The sequence below is a fragment of the Nuphar pumila genome, chromosome 9, assembly GCF_984573655.1.
Source record: "Nuphar pumila chromosome 9, dmNupPumi1.hap1.1, whole genome shotgun sequence".
Taxonomy (NCBI): Eukaryota; Viridiplantae; Streptophyta; class Magnoliopsida; order Nymphaeales; family Nymphaeaceae; genus Nuphar; species Nuphar pumila.
Window position 1 is genome coordinate 29,003,858 of NC_143257.1, and position 15,965 is coordinate 29,019,822.

Sequence of the window (15,965 nt, forward strand, 5' to 3'; positions counted from 1 at the left end):
GAAAATTCATGAAATGAATGAATATGATTTTGAGGAATTGGGAAAAACTCTTTGTATTTTTGAGAAATACAGTGCATTTTGAAATTAGCCTAAGAGTGTAGGCTGAATGTGGCTAATGTGAAGATCATAAATCTGGGTATCATTCGTATTCTGACTATGGCCATAAATACAAATTTCACCAAGTTTATAAACTTCATAAAAGCTAGTGTATGTGCCATTCGTGTAGACCATAGTGAGTTTGAATATTCATGAATCATCATCCATCACACATTAACATTATTTAAAAAAATAAACTATATGCAATGTTGCCTAAGCTAAGCAGGAAATGTAAATTCTTATTCCAAAGTTTAATTTAGTTTACATCACTATTGAAATTTAAATACATGAAAAATAAAGTCTTCAATGTGTCTGCAAAACTAGAAAACTTGGTTAATGAAAATATGTTGGCTTTTCTAGGTTTATCCAGTAATATCTAGAAATTACTGGATTTTGCTAGATATAAGCCTTTTTGCCATGATTCCATTAAATCAAAATGATAAAGTATGAAATAAAATTGAATAAATAAGGAAGATAAGATATGAAATTTCGAAATTGAGGTCAAAATGACTAAAATACCCCTAATAACAAGATTATGGCCTTGAAATTAGGGTTTTCAAAAAGTTATTTTGATAAAATGCAAGTTTTGAAATTCAAATGCAAATATACTAAACTAAATATGATATGACATGCTTAAAAATATGGAAATTAGGGTTAGGGATTTCGAAATTTAGGTCAAATGACCAAATTGCCCCCGATAGCAAGACTATGGCCTTGAAATTAGGGTTTTTAGAAAATATTTTGGTAAAAACTTAGGTTTTATGCACTAAATGAAATCAAATGAGCATCAAATTAAACCTAAAGCATCCTAATATGATTATGAATATGATTAAACCCTAAAAATACATGCTTATGCACGAAAATCCAAGAATATCACAATTTTTGTGATTTTTGCAGTGTTTTGGAATTCTTCGGGTGCCCTGTTTTGCAATTTGCTTAATTCAGCCATCAATCAGATTTCAAAATTCATCAAATTTGATACCTACACTTGTTATAACCCTAATTTTGAATTAAAATTATAAACAATATTTTTTTGGCATTAAATTAATCTGAAAATTGCATCAAAACCTAAAAATATGCTATTTTTGACCTAGTTCACCAACCAGTTTCAGAGTTATACCCGAATCAGGGGTCAATCTTTCATGAAAACCTATGAAATTTTACAGAGACAAACTAAGAAGAAAAAAAGAGATTTCCTAAATTACAGATTGGAAAAAGCATCTCCGGTTAGGGAGAAACCCTTCCGGCAATCTGAACTAAAATCTAACAAATCTAACAGGGGTTAAAACAGATACTTTCAATAAATAGAAATACTGATCTAAAATATCTGATATTTTAGCAGTAAATAGTAGACAGAAAAATAACAATACTCACTTTTTACAGATCATGAATCGGATCTGCTGTTTGGGATTTATGAATAACACAAGTCTGATTAGGGTTTTGGTAAACCCTAACGAGTTTTAAATTGAAAATCAGAATCTCTGACAGAGGAAAAATAGTAAACTGCAATAAAAAATTCTAAATATTTCACAGTAGCTAGATCTAATCAATATGAATCCATGGTACTTTACAAATCTAAAATCGGATATAAGATGAGAAAAATATCATCACAGCAAGTTACCTTCTTGATTTTAACTTCGATTTTAAAGATTTAAAAACCTGATTTGATGTCTGATTTTTCTGATAGGGTTTCCGATGTCCAAAACCTCTGACTTTTTTACAGTAGTTTTTTTAGATATGCATGCATTACATATAAAAAAATCAGAAATAAAAAACGAATATTTCAATCTGAAACATCATGCTCTTTACTGTTCTAAACTAAAAAACACACAGAAATCTAAGAAGCTTAAGAAATCATGCATTAACTAATGAAAACAATAAAAGAAATACTAAAACAGTAAAATAAAAATTATTTATATGCTGGAAAACGTATAATAAACATGAATAAACAAATAAATAAATAAAATACAGGGAATCAAATGCTGGAATTTGCTTTCACCTTTGAAATCATGGATTTAACCCATTTAACGGGTAAATCTCACGTTTCGTCGGTTAAGAACATGAAAAACGTACCTCTCATCGATTCTAATGGATTAGAATCCTTGAAATCACCCTCAAACTGAGTTAGATCATCTTCTTGGGTCGATTTTGGGGTTCTTGGATGAAATCCATGGTTAAATCCATGAACACAAGAGTTTCCATGGTGAAATCTATTGAAAAATCATAAAAACTAATAAAATAATAATAAAATAATATTAAATAATCTCACCTTGGGGCTGCAGCTGCAATGGAGGAAGGTGGAGGTGCTGGAGAGGAGAGAGAAGCCACGAAAATTTGAGAGAAAAGGAGCCCTTTTTGACCTCTTGAAGTCCCCTATTTATAGGTTTTCAAAACCTCCTTAATTAGGGTTAATTAAGGAGTTTTATTTTTTTAGAACTCTTTCTAATAAATCCAATGAAGGGGGCAACGATTTTTTGGAGAATTATAGCCTAGGTGGGACTCTAATTAATCCCTAATTAACCCCTAATTAAACCCTAGAAAGTCCAAATGTGGCACCACCTAGTATGGACCCACATTTGGTTTTTAAAACCTGAATTTAAAACCTTTAAAAACCAATGGTTTAAAAGTTAAATAAAATGGATTTTTAAAATTGATTTTGACTCCTCTAAACCCCTAACCTAACTATGACAGTGACTAACCCTAGTCTAACCTTGACTTATTCAAATGTGGCGCCACCCCGAGTGGACTCCACTTGAATTTTCAAAAAATGATTTTAAAACTTGAAAATGAGAGGTTTTTGAAAAGAAATTTAAAAGTAGACTTTGAGATTGAAAGTTTTGAAATGGTACAGAGTCTTGACTGAGTCAGAACTTCTCTAGATAGGGCGCCAATGGGGTGGGCCTCACATCGAAGTTTTGAAAAACTTGAAATAAATACTAAAAATGGCTTTAAAAAAAAGGGTTAAAATCAACAGTTGAAATTCAAAGTTTTAAAAATAGAATTCAAAGCAAGCTGAAACTCTGGGCTAGAGTCCTGGATTTATAGGACTCTGAGATTTTGGTTTTTAAAAGCCAAATGAAGGAGTGTTGAAAAGATTTAATCAAAAATGATGAAATAAGTCAGAAAATACTGTCAGGGTTAGACTCCTAACTCAATCAGAACTCTGAAATAGAGTCCTGGATTAACTGGACTATACAAAATGACCTAAATTTTGAAAATAAATGGAAATAAATAAAAAATAGAAATGACAACGGACTTCAAAACAAACTCCTGACTAGACTAGGACTCCGGGACAGAGTCCTGATCAGACTAAAACTCTAGATTTTTTTTTGGTATTTTCTGAAAAACAGACGAAAGAACAATGTAAACAATGACAGGTATTGAAATAGAACAGAGTTCTGATTCAACTGAGACTCTGAGAACAGAGTCTTGATTGAACTAGGACTCTCAAATTTTTGGATTTTCTTGAGAAAACGAATGAGAGAGTTTTGAAAAACAGTTAAAACTTGATGAAATTGAAGTTTTGGTTCAGAGTCCTAATCTGATTAGGACTCTGAGAAAGATTCCTGATTCAATCAGGACTCTAAGAATTTTGTTTTTTCTGGTAGGCAAATGATGAATTTTAAGCAAAGCTTTTGAAAACCAGTGAAAATGAAGTGAGAAAATCAATTTTGGATAGAGTTCTGCTTCGATCAGGACTCTGGGGTAGAGTCCTAATTCGATCAGGACTCTGAGATAAAACCTCAGAATTTTAATATTTCTTTGATAAAAGTGTAATAGTTTTGATAGATGAAAAGATTTTTGAAAGATTCTTTCAAATTTTGAAATCAGGATCAGAGTCCTGATCCAACTAGGACTCTCTGAACAAAGTCCTGTTTTGACTAAAACTCTGAGTTTTTGACTCATTTTGAAAGATTTTGAAAGATTTGATTGAAAATGGTTGTGAAATATTAGAGTTCTAATCCGATTAAAACTCTGAAGAAGAGTCCTGATTTGACTGGACTCTTAAAGAAGAGTCCTGATCCAACTAGGACTCTAAGATTTTGGCCAAAACAGAAGATTTTAAAAGGTTTTCTCCGAAAACAGGTAAAAAGGTAGTGAAAAGTAGAGTTTTGATCCGACTAGGACTCTGGAAAAAGAGTCCTGATCCAATTAAGACTCTAACATTTTTGAGATTTTTGATAAATGAAGGAATCCAGAAGCAACACCACCTAAATGGGTCTCATCTGAGAATTGAAACCAATTGAAATTGAGTTTGAAATGAATCCATATTGTTTTCTGAGAAAATACTTCAAAATATAAGGTCTTGGGGGTTGGCAAATGACACAATGTTGATTAAAAACCCAGGTTTTAAAATTGAATTTTGAAAGAAAAGTTTTAAAACTCAAATCTGGATTGAATATTTTGAAAACAGGAGTATTGGATCTCGAAGATGAGATGTAATGACATGCAATGCTATGCTATGCAATGCAATGATATGCTGAATTCATGCAATGATAAGCAATGACACATGAAATGTAAGCACTGGATAAGGGTGAAAATTTGGGGTGTTTACAGACATCTACAGGACACCACTGTAGCGCCCCTGCTGCCTTGTTTTCTCCAGCATCATATTCATTGCCTTATCACTCAGTTTCTTTTCCCTTTTGAGTATCTACAACAATGTCAAGCATTGTTGTAGCCTGTTACATTGCTATTTCATCATTTTTTTTTTAATTCAAATTATATGCTTGTCCCAAAATCCCATGCATGCATTATGTATATAAAGGCAAAAGCACACTTTTGCATATGTGTGGTATTTATATAGATCATTTCCTCTCCAACTGGCATACGAGCATCCTTCATCGGTATGAAGTATGACATCTTAAGTGGATACATACAGACTCATATTTTGCTTAAAGCATGGCATATTTTTCTTTTATATAGATATTCAGATACATTATAACGTTCATCTTTCTAAATAGCCTGGAATATTATATATGTATTTTCATTTACGTAACATTTCCCATCTCTTTATACACTTGTATTTTGCTAAATTAGTTTTTGCAGGACTTCTTTCTTAGATTAAGGACTTTTGACATTTTCAAATTCAATTCCAATATTGTAATAGCTAGATATAATGAGATTTCTTTGCATTTTTTGCCTTTTTAGCTTAAAATGTATGAGCATGTAAATATCACAAATTGCTTGTTTCATATCATTTTACCTTTATTTTTCAATTCACAAATGGAACACGAATGACACGTGCACCATTCTAATAGGAGGTGATTAAATCCTAAGTTGATGATTTGCAACAATGGCCATAGTCAGGGTGTGAACAAAACTTATGGTTTTCATCTTTTATGGGATAACATTAGACCCACACTGGGTCCCTTTCCAAAAATCTTCATATTTTCAAATATTTTCTTCTTTTATTAGAGTTTAACTTAAAATTAATTCAAAATGTATATCAATGGTCATAGTCAGGATATATTGAGGGTTAATTTCATTTTAAACTCTATAAAGGCACCAAAATGTATTTTATTCTCCATTTGAATTTAAATACAATTACTATAGAATACATTCGATGACCATAGTCAGGGATGTATTATATTTTCAATCTTATTTCAATTCATTTAAAGAATCAAATATACTTTTTCAAAATACATTCTCAAAATTTATTAATTCATTCATCATTTAGGATAGAATTATATCATATTTTCAAGATTTATTTTTCAAAACTCCAAGTGATTTTGAGTATCTTCTTCACTTCTCAAATCAATCTTCAATTCTTATAAATTCCAATTCATCTTTTCATTCTCAATTCTATCTCATTTTCAATCTCAAAGTCCAATTTGACTTTGAAATTTCAAATTCATTTCTGTATTCAAAATTCAATTTCCAATCAAATTTCGAAGTTCAAATCAACTTTGAAATTCCAAATTCATTTCCAGGATTCAATTTCAAAATCAATTTAACATCCCAGATCAAAATTCAAAGTTCAATTTAACCTTGAAACTCTTGATTCATCTTCTGATTTCAAAACTCAAGCTTTAAATCAAGTTTATCCTTTATTTTTTATTGAATCTTGATTCTCAAAATTCAAAATCAAAGTTTTGAGATTGATTCTGAATCTCAAAATTTGGTTCTTTCTAAAGTTTTAAATTCAATCTGGGTTTTCAAAAAACCCAGATCCATCTTCAAAAATCCAATTTTGGATTTTCAAAATCCAATTCCAAAATTAGAACCCAATTCCAATTTGGATCCAGATTTCCAAATTTAATCTCCATTTTTTGATCCCAGACTTTGCATCCAACTCCATTTAGCATTCCAGACTTCGGATCCAACTCTATTTCAGATCTCAGACTTCGAATCCAATCCATCTTGGACTCCAGATTTCGGATTCAACTCCAGTTTGGATTTCAGACATCGGATCCAATTCCATTTAGGATTCTAGATTCCAGATCCAGTTCCACTCCCAATTCCATATTTCAAAACCAATTCTATTTTCAGATCCCATCTGGACTTCTTAAATCCAATTCTATTTTCAAAATTCTATTTAGATTTCTTAAATCCAAAATTTCATCCTCATTTCGAATTTTAAATCTAAAATTCAATTCCATTTCAAATTCCATCTCTACTTTGAAATCCAGATTCAAAATTCAAATTCAAAGTCCATTTTGATTTTGAAACTTCATTTTCTCTATCTCAGGTTCAAAATCCCCTTTCTCTTCATTCTTTCCAATTCAAGATTTATTTTTCCGACTCTGATTATTTCAAGACTTAGAACTTCAAATACCTTTTCAGATCCATCTCTAGTTCCAAATCAGATTTAACTTTCAAAAACCATTTTTTCACTCCATTATCAAATTCATTTCAGAAACACTTGGAAATTTCCAAATCATTTTTTTTTCTTAAAAGAGCATACATCCCTGCATTGCACAAGCATGACTATTTGTGCATTTTAAACTTAGGATAAATTCTTAGATGATATTTTAGCAATGCAAAAAGGCATAAATTTGATCCTTGGTTCGATTACCCCTGGTAAAGGCATCAGGAACGGTCGAACCTCGTACCGACGAGCGAATCCCGTCTCTCTATTTTTCCCGCAAATTTTCAAAACGGAGGCGAGTAATTTCCTAAAATATTTTCAAAATTAAGGTCAAGTGAGACCTTCGCAAAAGAGTTTCCTCTCTCTCTTCTTTCTTTTCTCTTCTCTCTTCTTTTCTGTCTTTTATTTTTTCCTTCAAAAAGAGAAAATAGAGGTTAGAAAGAAAAAGAGAAGGAAGAGAGAGAAACCAAAGAGGAAAAATTTTGCAATAATCACAAGCACCAATTGTTAGTGGAGTACTCTAACTGCAAATTTTAGCTCAAAGAAGTCATGTTCTTGGGTCATGTGATCTCGTAAAATGGAGTGTCTGTGGACCCTACTAAGGTGAACATGTCGCTTATTGTTTAACTCCTTGAATCAAATAGATGAATGTCTTAATTTTTAAGTTTCAACATGGTTTGTAATAGGTGAAAGTTGTACTAGATTAAAAGCAACTGAAGAACGTTAGCGATATCAAGAGTTTTCTTGGGGTGGTAGGCTATTATCAACGATTCATCTAGGATTTTTTCAGGATCGCCTTGCCAATGATGAAGCTCCTGCATAATATAATCAAGTTTGAGTGGAAAGACAAATATGAGGAATGTTTCTAGATTCTGAACACAAATCTCATGATTGCGCCTGTCTTGGCTTTGCATTCTGGTTGAAGTGGTTTCGTGGTGTACACAGAAGCCTCTGTTACAGGATTGGGTTGCGTGTTGATGCAGAATGGCAAGGTGATTGCCAATAGATCCTGATCATGCATAATTTTTATGCATAATTTTATATGTTTACATGCATGATTATGTGCGATAAATGCTTAAAAATACTTGTTTGCTAAGAGTTTCAGTGATTTTTCTCGAATCATAATTTAAGCAAATTGAATCTCTTTTGAGTATTTTTTTAAAGTTAATTAAGTTTTTAGAAAATATTTTTAGAAAGAGAAGTCCTTTTGAAATTCTTGAAAAATCCTTAGACTCTTTTTTAAAAGTATTTTAAAAACCTAATTAAACCTAACCACTAACTATAAATAGTTATTTTAGAGAAGAAGGGTACAATTTTCTCTCATGAGATTCTTGCCCCCCCTCTCTCAATTTCTCCTCTACCTCTTCTCTTTCCTCTTTCTCATCTCTTTCTTCTCCAACCGACTTTCTTCTTCTTTCTTTTCTTCTTACCTTCGTCATTGCCGGTTCTTTATATCCCTATCATCGGAGAGGGTGACGGTTCGTGTGATCGCAACGGAAAGGCCACAATTCTTCTCAACCCATCAGTCGGAGGTGAGCCATTCAGGTAAACCTCTTCTCCCCCTTTTTGTTATTTTTTCTGTGCATTAAATATTTTGTTTGCATAACCTTTTAGATATCGCATATAGAGTAGCATAATATTTTTTTTGTTTTGCTTTTAGAATAGACTCATATTGCATTCGCTACATCGTATGATCTGGTGCGGGTAGTATTTTTTATAGGAAGATTTGTACATGCAAACCCCATCTGCACGAACCAAAATTTGTATCTGGGGTCTGATCGGCATCAGCACACCATCAGTGTGTCATTCATGATGATTTTTTTGTGCATGAATCAGATCGCATAGATCTAAGTGTTGTTGTTAGTATCGTCTCCCAGCATGCTTAATGTTGAGCAGTTTTAGGTCTACCCACTTTGTGCACACTTGCGTTAGTGTTTTTATTTATTTGTATAGGGTCTTAACTATTTTAATAGTTTTTAGTATTGTGATTGTCGGATTAGTTAGTTCATTGAAATAGTCTTGCATGGTTGATAGTTTAATTTGTGTTACGGTTAATTGTTGCTAGTTGGTAGAGTAGCCTCAATTCTTGATTGCTTCATATAGTAATTAGATATAGTGGTGCACGTTTCTTATAAATAGTGTTAAACTTAGTCTTACTTAGCTACTCAGCTAGAGTCAGTTTTGAATTTTCTTGACATTCAGTTAGTTTATGCTGAATTGCTTTATGGTTCTTGCATCATAGATTAATTAGGTGTTATGTTACATTTTATGTATAGATTAGTTGACACATTTTAAAGAATTTTCCCAGTTAGCAAGTTATAATTTTTTAGTTGTTAGTAGATCTGATTGGTTTCTTTGGCTTAAAGTAGTTGGTTTGAGTAGTTTTGATTTTTGAGTAGTTAGAATCTTTTAGTTGATTACATTATAATTGATTGGTTTTCTTTCTTGTTAGTTAGTTAGTTTTGATATTTTGTCTTTTAGTGTAGTGATTTGTTACATGTTAGTTATTTCATGTTAGTTAGTTCTTATTTTTTTTATGATTTTTGATAAAACTAATGTTGATTTTTTTGGTAGTTTCTTTGTGTTTTGTAGTTTTGTTTTACAGGAAAGCAGTTAGACATGAGGTAAGCCCTCAAACGAGCCCCTAAAGAGCCCTCTAAGGTCTCCAAAAGGTCTCCTCAAAAGGCCCTTTGAGCCCTCAAGGAGCCTTTTATGAATCAAATAAGCAAGAAGAACATACATCATGGAAGGGACTAGAGCTCAAAGCACTGCAAACCTTTTCTTTCATTTTTAGTTCATGATGTTTATTTTGTTTTATTTAATTCATTGGGTTTGTAATAAGGCCACTTTATTATTTTTATTTGTTTAAGCCCTCCGCAGAGGGCTGCACTCTTAGTTAGTTAATTAATTAATTCTTTTATTTTTTTAATGCAATAAAGTGTAGATTAGTTTTCTGTGGAATACAAAGTGTTTCTTCCGTTCCTTGAGATTGACTCAGACTCCACCACTCGTACGAGCCAGTTTTTATTATTTGGTATTTGGCTTGTGATGATAATGTGCTGAAGAAGATTTATCTGACTGAGCAGGTGAGTGCAGTGCTCCAACACTAAATTCTACCAAAGCTCAAGGACCCGATGACTCCTATTATTTTGTGTGTCATAGGAGACATCACTGTTGAGCGTGCTTTGCATGACCTTAGGGTAAGTATGAATATCTTGCTAGGTTTCTTTTATGACAAATTTGGATTAAAGGAGATGAAGCCGACACCTATGACCCTACAGCTGGTAGAAAAATCAATCAAGGTTCCGCGAGGGATTCTTGAGGATGTTCTGGTTAAGGTGGAACACTTCTACTTCCCTATGGACTTCATCATTTTGGATATGGAGGGAGTGGATATAGTGAGGCAGACACCCATTATTCTAGGTCATCCTTTCCTGGCCACTGCCGATGCGTGCATTAATTACTGTACTGATGCAATAGATGTCTCGTTTGGTAACAGGAAAATAAGGTTGAATATTTTTAAAGCAGCGATGGGCCCTGCAGGAGAGGATGCTTCTTTTCAGGTTGATTTGATTCAGGGCCTCATAGAAGTAGAGCTGATATGGACGTTGAGTGATCCACCTCAGAAAGAGGATGATGAATCACTCGAGGGAGATAGCTTTGGATTGATTGATAGATGATCAAGTGAGCTGAATTGGACCTGGCATTTTAAGCCCCTCTTTGATTTGGTAGAGAAGCTTACCAGGCCTTCCATTGAGAGTTTACCTGAACTTGAGTTAAAGCCCCTATCGACCTCGCTCAAGTATGCCTTTCTAAGCAAGGATCAGATACTCCTTGTCATCATTTCAGCAGACCTAACTAACAATCAAGAGTGTCAGCTTCTGCAGGTTTTGTACCAACATAAAGAGGTGATTGGATGGTTTGTGGAAGATCTAAAGGAGATAGATCCCTCCTTTTACATGCATCAGATCATCATGGAAGATGGAGCCAAACCCTCTAGAGAGATGCAATGGAGGTTGAACCCCCATATGAAGGAGGTGGTGAATAAAGAGGTAGTCAAATGGTTGGATGCAGGGATCATTTATCCCATCTCTGATAGTCAGTGGGTGAGCCTCACCCAGGTTGTCCCCAAGAAGTCTGGGTTCACCATCGCGATTAATGAGAAAAATGAGAGTGTCCCCATGAGGACTACCACGGGGTGGCAAGTATGCATTGATTATCGAAAGCTGAACAATGTAACACAAAAGGATCACTTTCCATTGCATTCATCGACCAGGTCTTAGAGAGACTCGCAAGATAACATTATTTCTATTTCCTGGATGGTTATTCAGGATATAATCAAGTGGTCATTCACCTCGAGGACTAGGAGAAGAAGATGTTCACTTGTCTATATGGCATCTTTATATTTAGGAGAATGTTGTTCGGGCTCTGCAATGCCCTAACAGCATTTCAGTGGTGCTAGATGGTGATTTTCTCCCACATGGTTGATGTCGTCCTTGAGATTTTCATGGACGACTTCTCAGTGTATGGATCTTCATTTGATGATTGTCTCCAAAAGTTAGCGAGAGTGCTAAAATAATGTATGAAGACAAATCTTATGCTTAGCTGGGAGAAGAGTCATTTCATGGTTCAGCAGGGGATTGTTCTTGGATATATTGTGTTCGAGAATGGGATTGAGGTTGATAAGGCTAAAGTGGAGTCGATTGTCAATTTATCTCCACCGACCTTTGTGTGATAGGTACGCTCATTCTTACGACATGCGGGTTTTTATCAACGGTTTATCAAAGATTTTAGCAAGATCTCTAGACCGTTATGCAACCTGCACTCTAAAGGTCAACCGTTTTGTTTTGATGATGCCTGTCTAAAGGCATTTTTGTCTCTGAAGGAGGCTCTGACCACTGCACCTATTCTTCAATCTCCCGATTGGTCTGTACCTTTTGAAATCATGTGTGATGCTTCAGATTATGTGGTAGGAGCCATTCTCAGCCAGAAGATAGAATGGAGGTCTCATATCATTTATTACGCTAGAAGGAGTCTCTTTGATGCTCAGATGAATTATACAACCACTGAGAAGGAACTATTAGCTGTAGTATTTGCTCTCGAGAAGTTCTGTTCATATTTATTGGGCTCCAAGGTTATCGTTTAATCTTATCATGCCACTTTGTGGTACCTGATGAGTAAAAAGGATACCAAACCGTGTCTCATCCGGTGGATCCTTCTGCCACAAGAATTTGATCTCAAGATTCAAGACAAGAGTAGATGTGAGAATCTTATAGCAGATCATTTGTCCAGACTGACTGTAGAGACATCCACTGATCAGGAATAGATTAAAGATTCCTTTTCGGATGAGCAGCTTCTTCACGTCAAGCGTCTACCCTAGTTCGTGCATATCAGGAATGAGAGTTTCCTGCACATTAGAACAAGAATGAGAGAGATCACTTGATGTCGCAGGTGAAACATTATTTTTGGGAGGATCCAAAGTTGTTTTGATTATGTCCTGACCAGACGATTCGAAAGTGCATCCCCAAGGAGGAGTTTGCATCTATTCTGGAGTTTTTTCATTCCTTGGGTTGTGGAGGCCACTTTTCTAGCTGGAAGACCGCTGCAAAGGTCCAACAATCTAGATTTTGGTGGCCGATACTATATAGAGATGCTCATAAGTTTTGTAGGAGGTTCTTACGCTGTTAGCAGATAGGGACCATTTCCAAGCGTGATATGATGCCCCTTCTTCCCATTCTTGCCATAGATATTTTTGATGTTTGGGGCATTGACTTTATGGGTCCCTTCCCGCCATCATTCGGTTTTGTTTATATTTTAGTGGCGATCAATTATGTATCCAAGTGGGTTGAGGCCGTGGCCATCTAGACTAATGATCATAAAGAGGTGCTTCGATTTATCAAGCACAATATCTTTAGTAGGTTCGGAGTTCTAAGAGTTATGATTAGCGATGGGAGTAAGCACTTCAAGAATGTGCATGTGGCTTCCTTACTCAGGAAGTACTTTGTACAACATTGGATTACTACATCATATCATCCGCAGATGAGTGACTAGGTTGAGGTCTCCAACAGGGAGATCAAATAGATTCTTCAAAAGATAGTCTGGCTAGACCGAAAGTACTGGTCCCAGTGCTTAGATGATGCATTATGAGCATACAGGACTGCTTTTAAGACTCCGATTGGCATGTCTCATTATTGATTGGTCTTCGGGAAGCCATGTCATCTACCTGTTGAGTAGGAGCATAGGGCGTATTGGGCAATTAAGAAGTTCAATTTTGATATGGCCTAAGCTGGCGTGGAGCGCAAGTTATAGATGAGTGAGCTTGAGGAGTTGTAAAACGACACATACGAGAGCACCAAAATCTATAAGGCTCAAACTAAGCATTTTCATGATCAACATATTTTGAGGAAACAGTTCGAGCCTGCTTATAAGGGTTGGCTCTTCAATTCGTGACTCTATCTATTTCCAGGGAAGTTGAAGTCTAGATGGGATGACTGGTTCATAGTCCAGACAGGTTTTCCACATGGTGCTATTGATATTTTGGACCCACAAATGGGTTGTACATTCAAGGTCAATGGGCAACGATTGAAACCCTACATTTCTGAGGTCGTTACTAGTCAGGACATCAAGGTCATTGATCTCATTGATGTGTGAGGCAGTGTACAATGTTTTTATGTTATATTTTTAGGATTAGATTTTTTTTCTTTCGTAGTTTTCTTAGGACATGTTTGTTTATTTCCTTGTTCATGAGCATGAATGTTAGATCATGTATGCATTGCATTTTGGGTATTTTAATGAGTTATAAACATTGAGACAGGTGAAATCTCTGTAGAGCCAGTATAGAGCAGCGTCAGGTAAGATTCCATAGTGCCGATCAGGTGACTTCTACCACTTTCCTCTTATTTCTTCTGTTCTCATGTGCATTCATATTGATTCATGCAAGCATGGGGGAGTGCCACTGGGGATATTTTCATTCAAGCATGGGAAAGGGTATAGTTTGCACACCCAAAGTTTTTTTATCTTTGTACTTGCACATTGATGAAAAGTCATAAAATTAGGCTTTTAAGGAACACCACAACAAAGCAGTGGATTAGCGACGACCACATTCCGTCGCTATTTTGTCGCTAATCCGTCGCTAACAGGCTTAGCGACGACGAGGCGACGATATGCTTACGTCGTGAATTTTTCGACACTAACTGGCGACAGAATAAATTCATCGCTCGGTTTGTTACTACTTGCGACAGAATAACGAGCGATGTATTCTGTCGCCAATCCGTCGGTACTAAACGGCAACCTCGGCTTGGCGATGGCTTTACGTCCGTCGCTAGGCCGTCACTAGATTTATATGCATAGCGACGACTGTTTTCGTCGCTACGCCGTCGCTAGGTTTATATCCATAGTGACAGATGTTTTCGTCGCTATTCCGTTGCAAACACAAAAAAAAAATTAAAAAATTTATTTGAAAATTAAATACCGAGAACGATACAATTTATATTTCCTGTAAATAAAAAACAAACTACACAAAAATTTTTATATAAAAGGAATCTACAAACAATTAATCGTTCTACCTTAAAATTAACAAGTTTAATTATTTACAATTCAACAATTACAATTAGGAAACAAAAAAATTTAGAACTTCTTCAACACAGTTCTCTAATCATCACCAAGATTTTGTGCATCGTCTTGTTCATTGCCTTTATCTATCCCTTCAGCTCCGCTACGCTGATTATCGCTAGCAGCCTACACAAGAAAAGAATAGTCAGTATTGATAAACAAAATATAATGAAATAAATTACACACTACATGTGATTCTATCACGTTCTCATATGTGTTCTAAGGCAATAAAAATTTTTTATATGTGATTATAGCATGCTCATATGTGCTCTAAGGCAGGCAAAAAACTCTATATGTGATTCTATCATGAATTATATGTGTTTTAAGGCATTAAAAAAAATTTATATGCGATTATATCATGCTCAGATGAGTTTTAAGGCAGCTAGAAAAACTCTGTATGTGATTCTACCATGCTCATATGTGCTTTAAGGCAGGCAAAAAGCTATATATGTGATTCAATCATGCTCGTATGTGTGCTAAGGCAGTCAAAAAATTGAATATGTGATTATAGCATGCTCATATGTGTTCTAAGGCAGACAGAAAAACTCTATATGTGACTCTATCATGCTCATATGTGCTCTAAGGCAGGCAAAGCAAAAAACTTTATATGTGATTCTATCATGAATGATAAATGTTCTAAGGCAGTAAAAAAACTCTATATGTGATTTTGGCATGCTCATATGTGTTTTAAAGTAGTCAAAAAACTGAATATATGATTATAACATGCTCATATGTGTTCTCAGGCAGTCAAAAAAATGAATATGTGATTATAGCATGCTCATATGTGTTCTAAGGCGGTCAAAAAAACTTTATATGTGATTCTATCATGTGCTCATATGTGTTCTAAGGCAATAAATTTTTTTTATATATGATTATAGCATGCTCATATGTGCTCTAAGGCAGGCAAAAAACTCTATATGTGATTCTATCATGAATTATATGTGTTTTAAGGCATTAAAATTTTTTTATATGCGATTATATCATGCTCAGATGAGTTCTAAGGCAGCTAGAAAAACTCTATATGTGATTCTACCATGCTCATATGTGCTTTAAGGCAGGAAAAAAACTATATATGTGATTCGATCATGCTCGTATATGTGCTAAGGCAGTCAAAAAATTGAATATGTGATTATAGCATGCTCATATGTGTTCTAAGGCAGACAGAAAAACTCTATATGTGATTCTATCATGCTCATATGTGCTCTAAGGCAGGCAAAGCAAAAAACTTTATATGTGATTCTATCATGAATGATATATGTTTTAAGGCAGTAAAAAACTCTATATGTGATTTTGGCATGCTCATATGTGTTTTAAAGTAGTCAAAAAACTGAATATGTGATTATAACATGCTCATATGTGTTCTCAGGCAGTCAAAAAAATGAATATGTGATTATAGCATGCTCATATGTGTTCTAAGGCAGTCAAAAAACTTTATATGTGATTCTAT

General features: G+C 34.6%; 1 protein-coding gene across 1 annotated transcript; it reads left to right on the plus strand.

The window, feature by feature from the left end:
• Nucleotides 1–10,161: 10,161 nt before the first annotated feature.
• Nucleotides 10,162–10,587, plus strand: LOC149828529 (uncharacterized). The gene has a single exon (XM_090017072.1). The coding sequence runs from the start codon at nucleotides 10,162–10,164 to the stop codon at nucleotides 10,585–10,587; it is 426 nt and encodes a 141-aa protein (XP_089873198.1).
• Nucleotides 10,588–15,965: the final 5,378 nt, after the last annotated feature.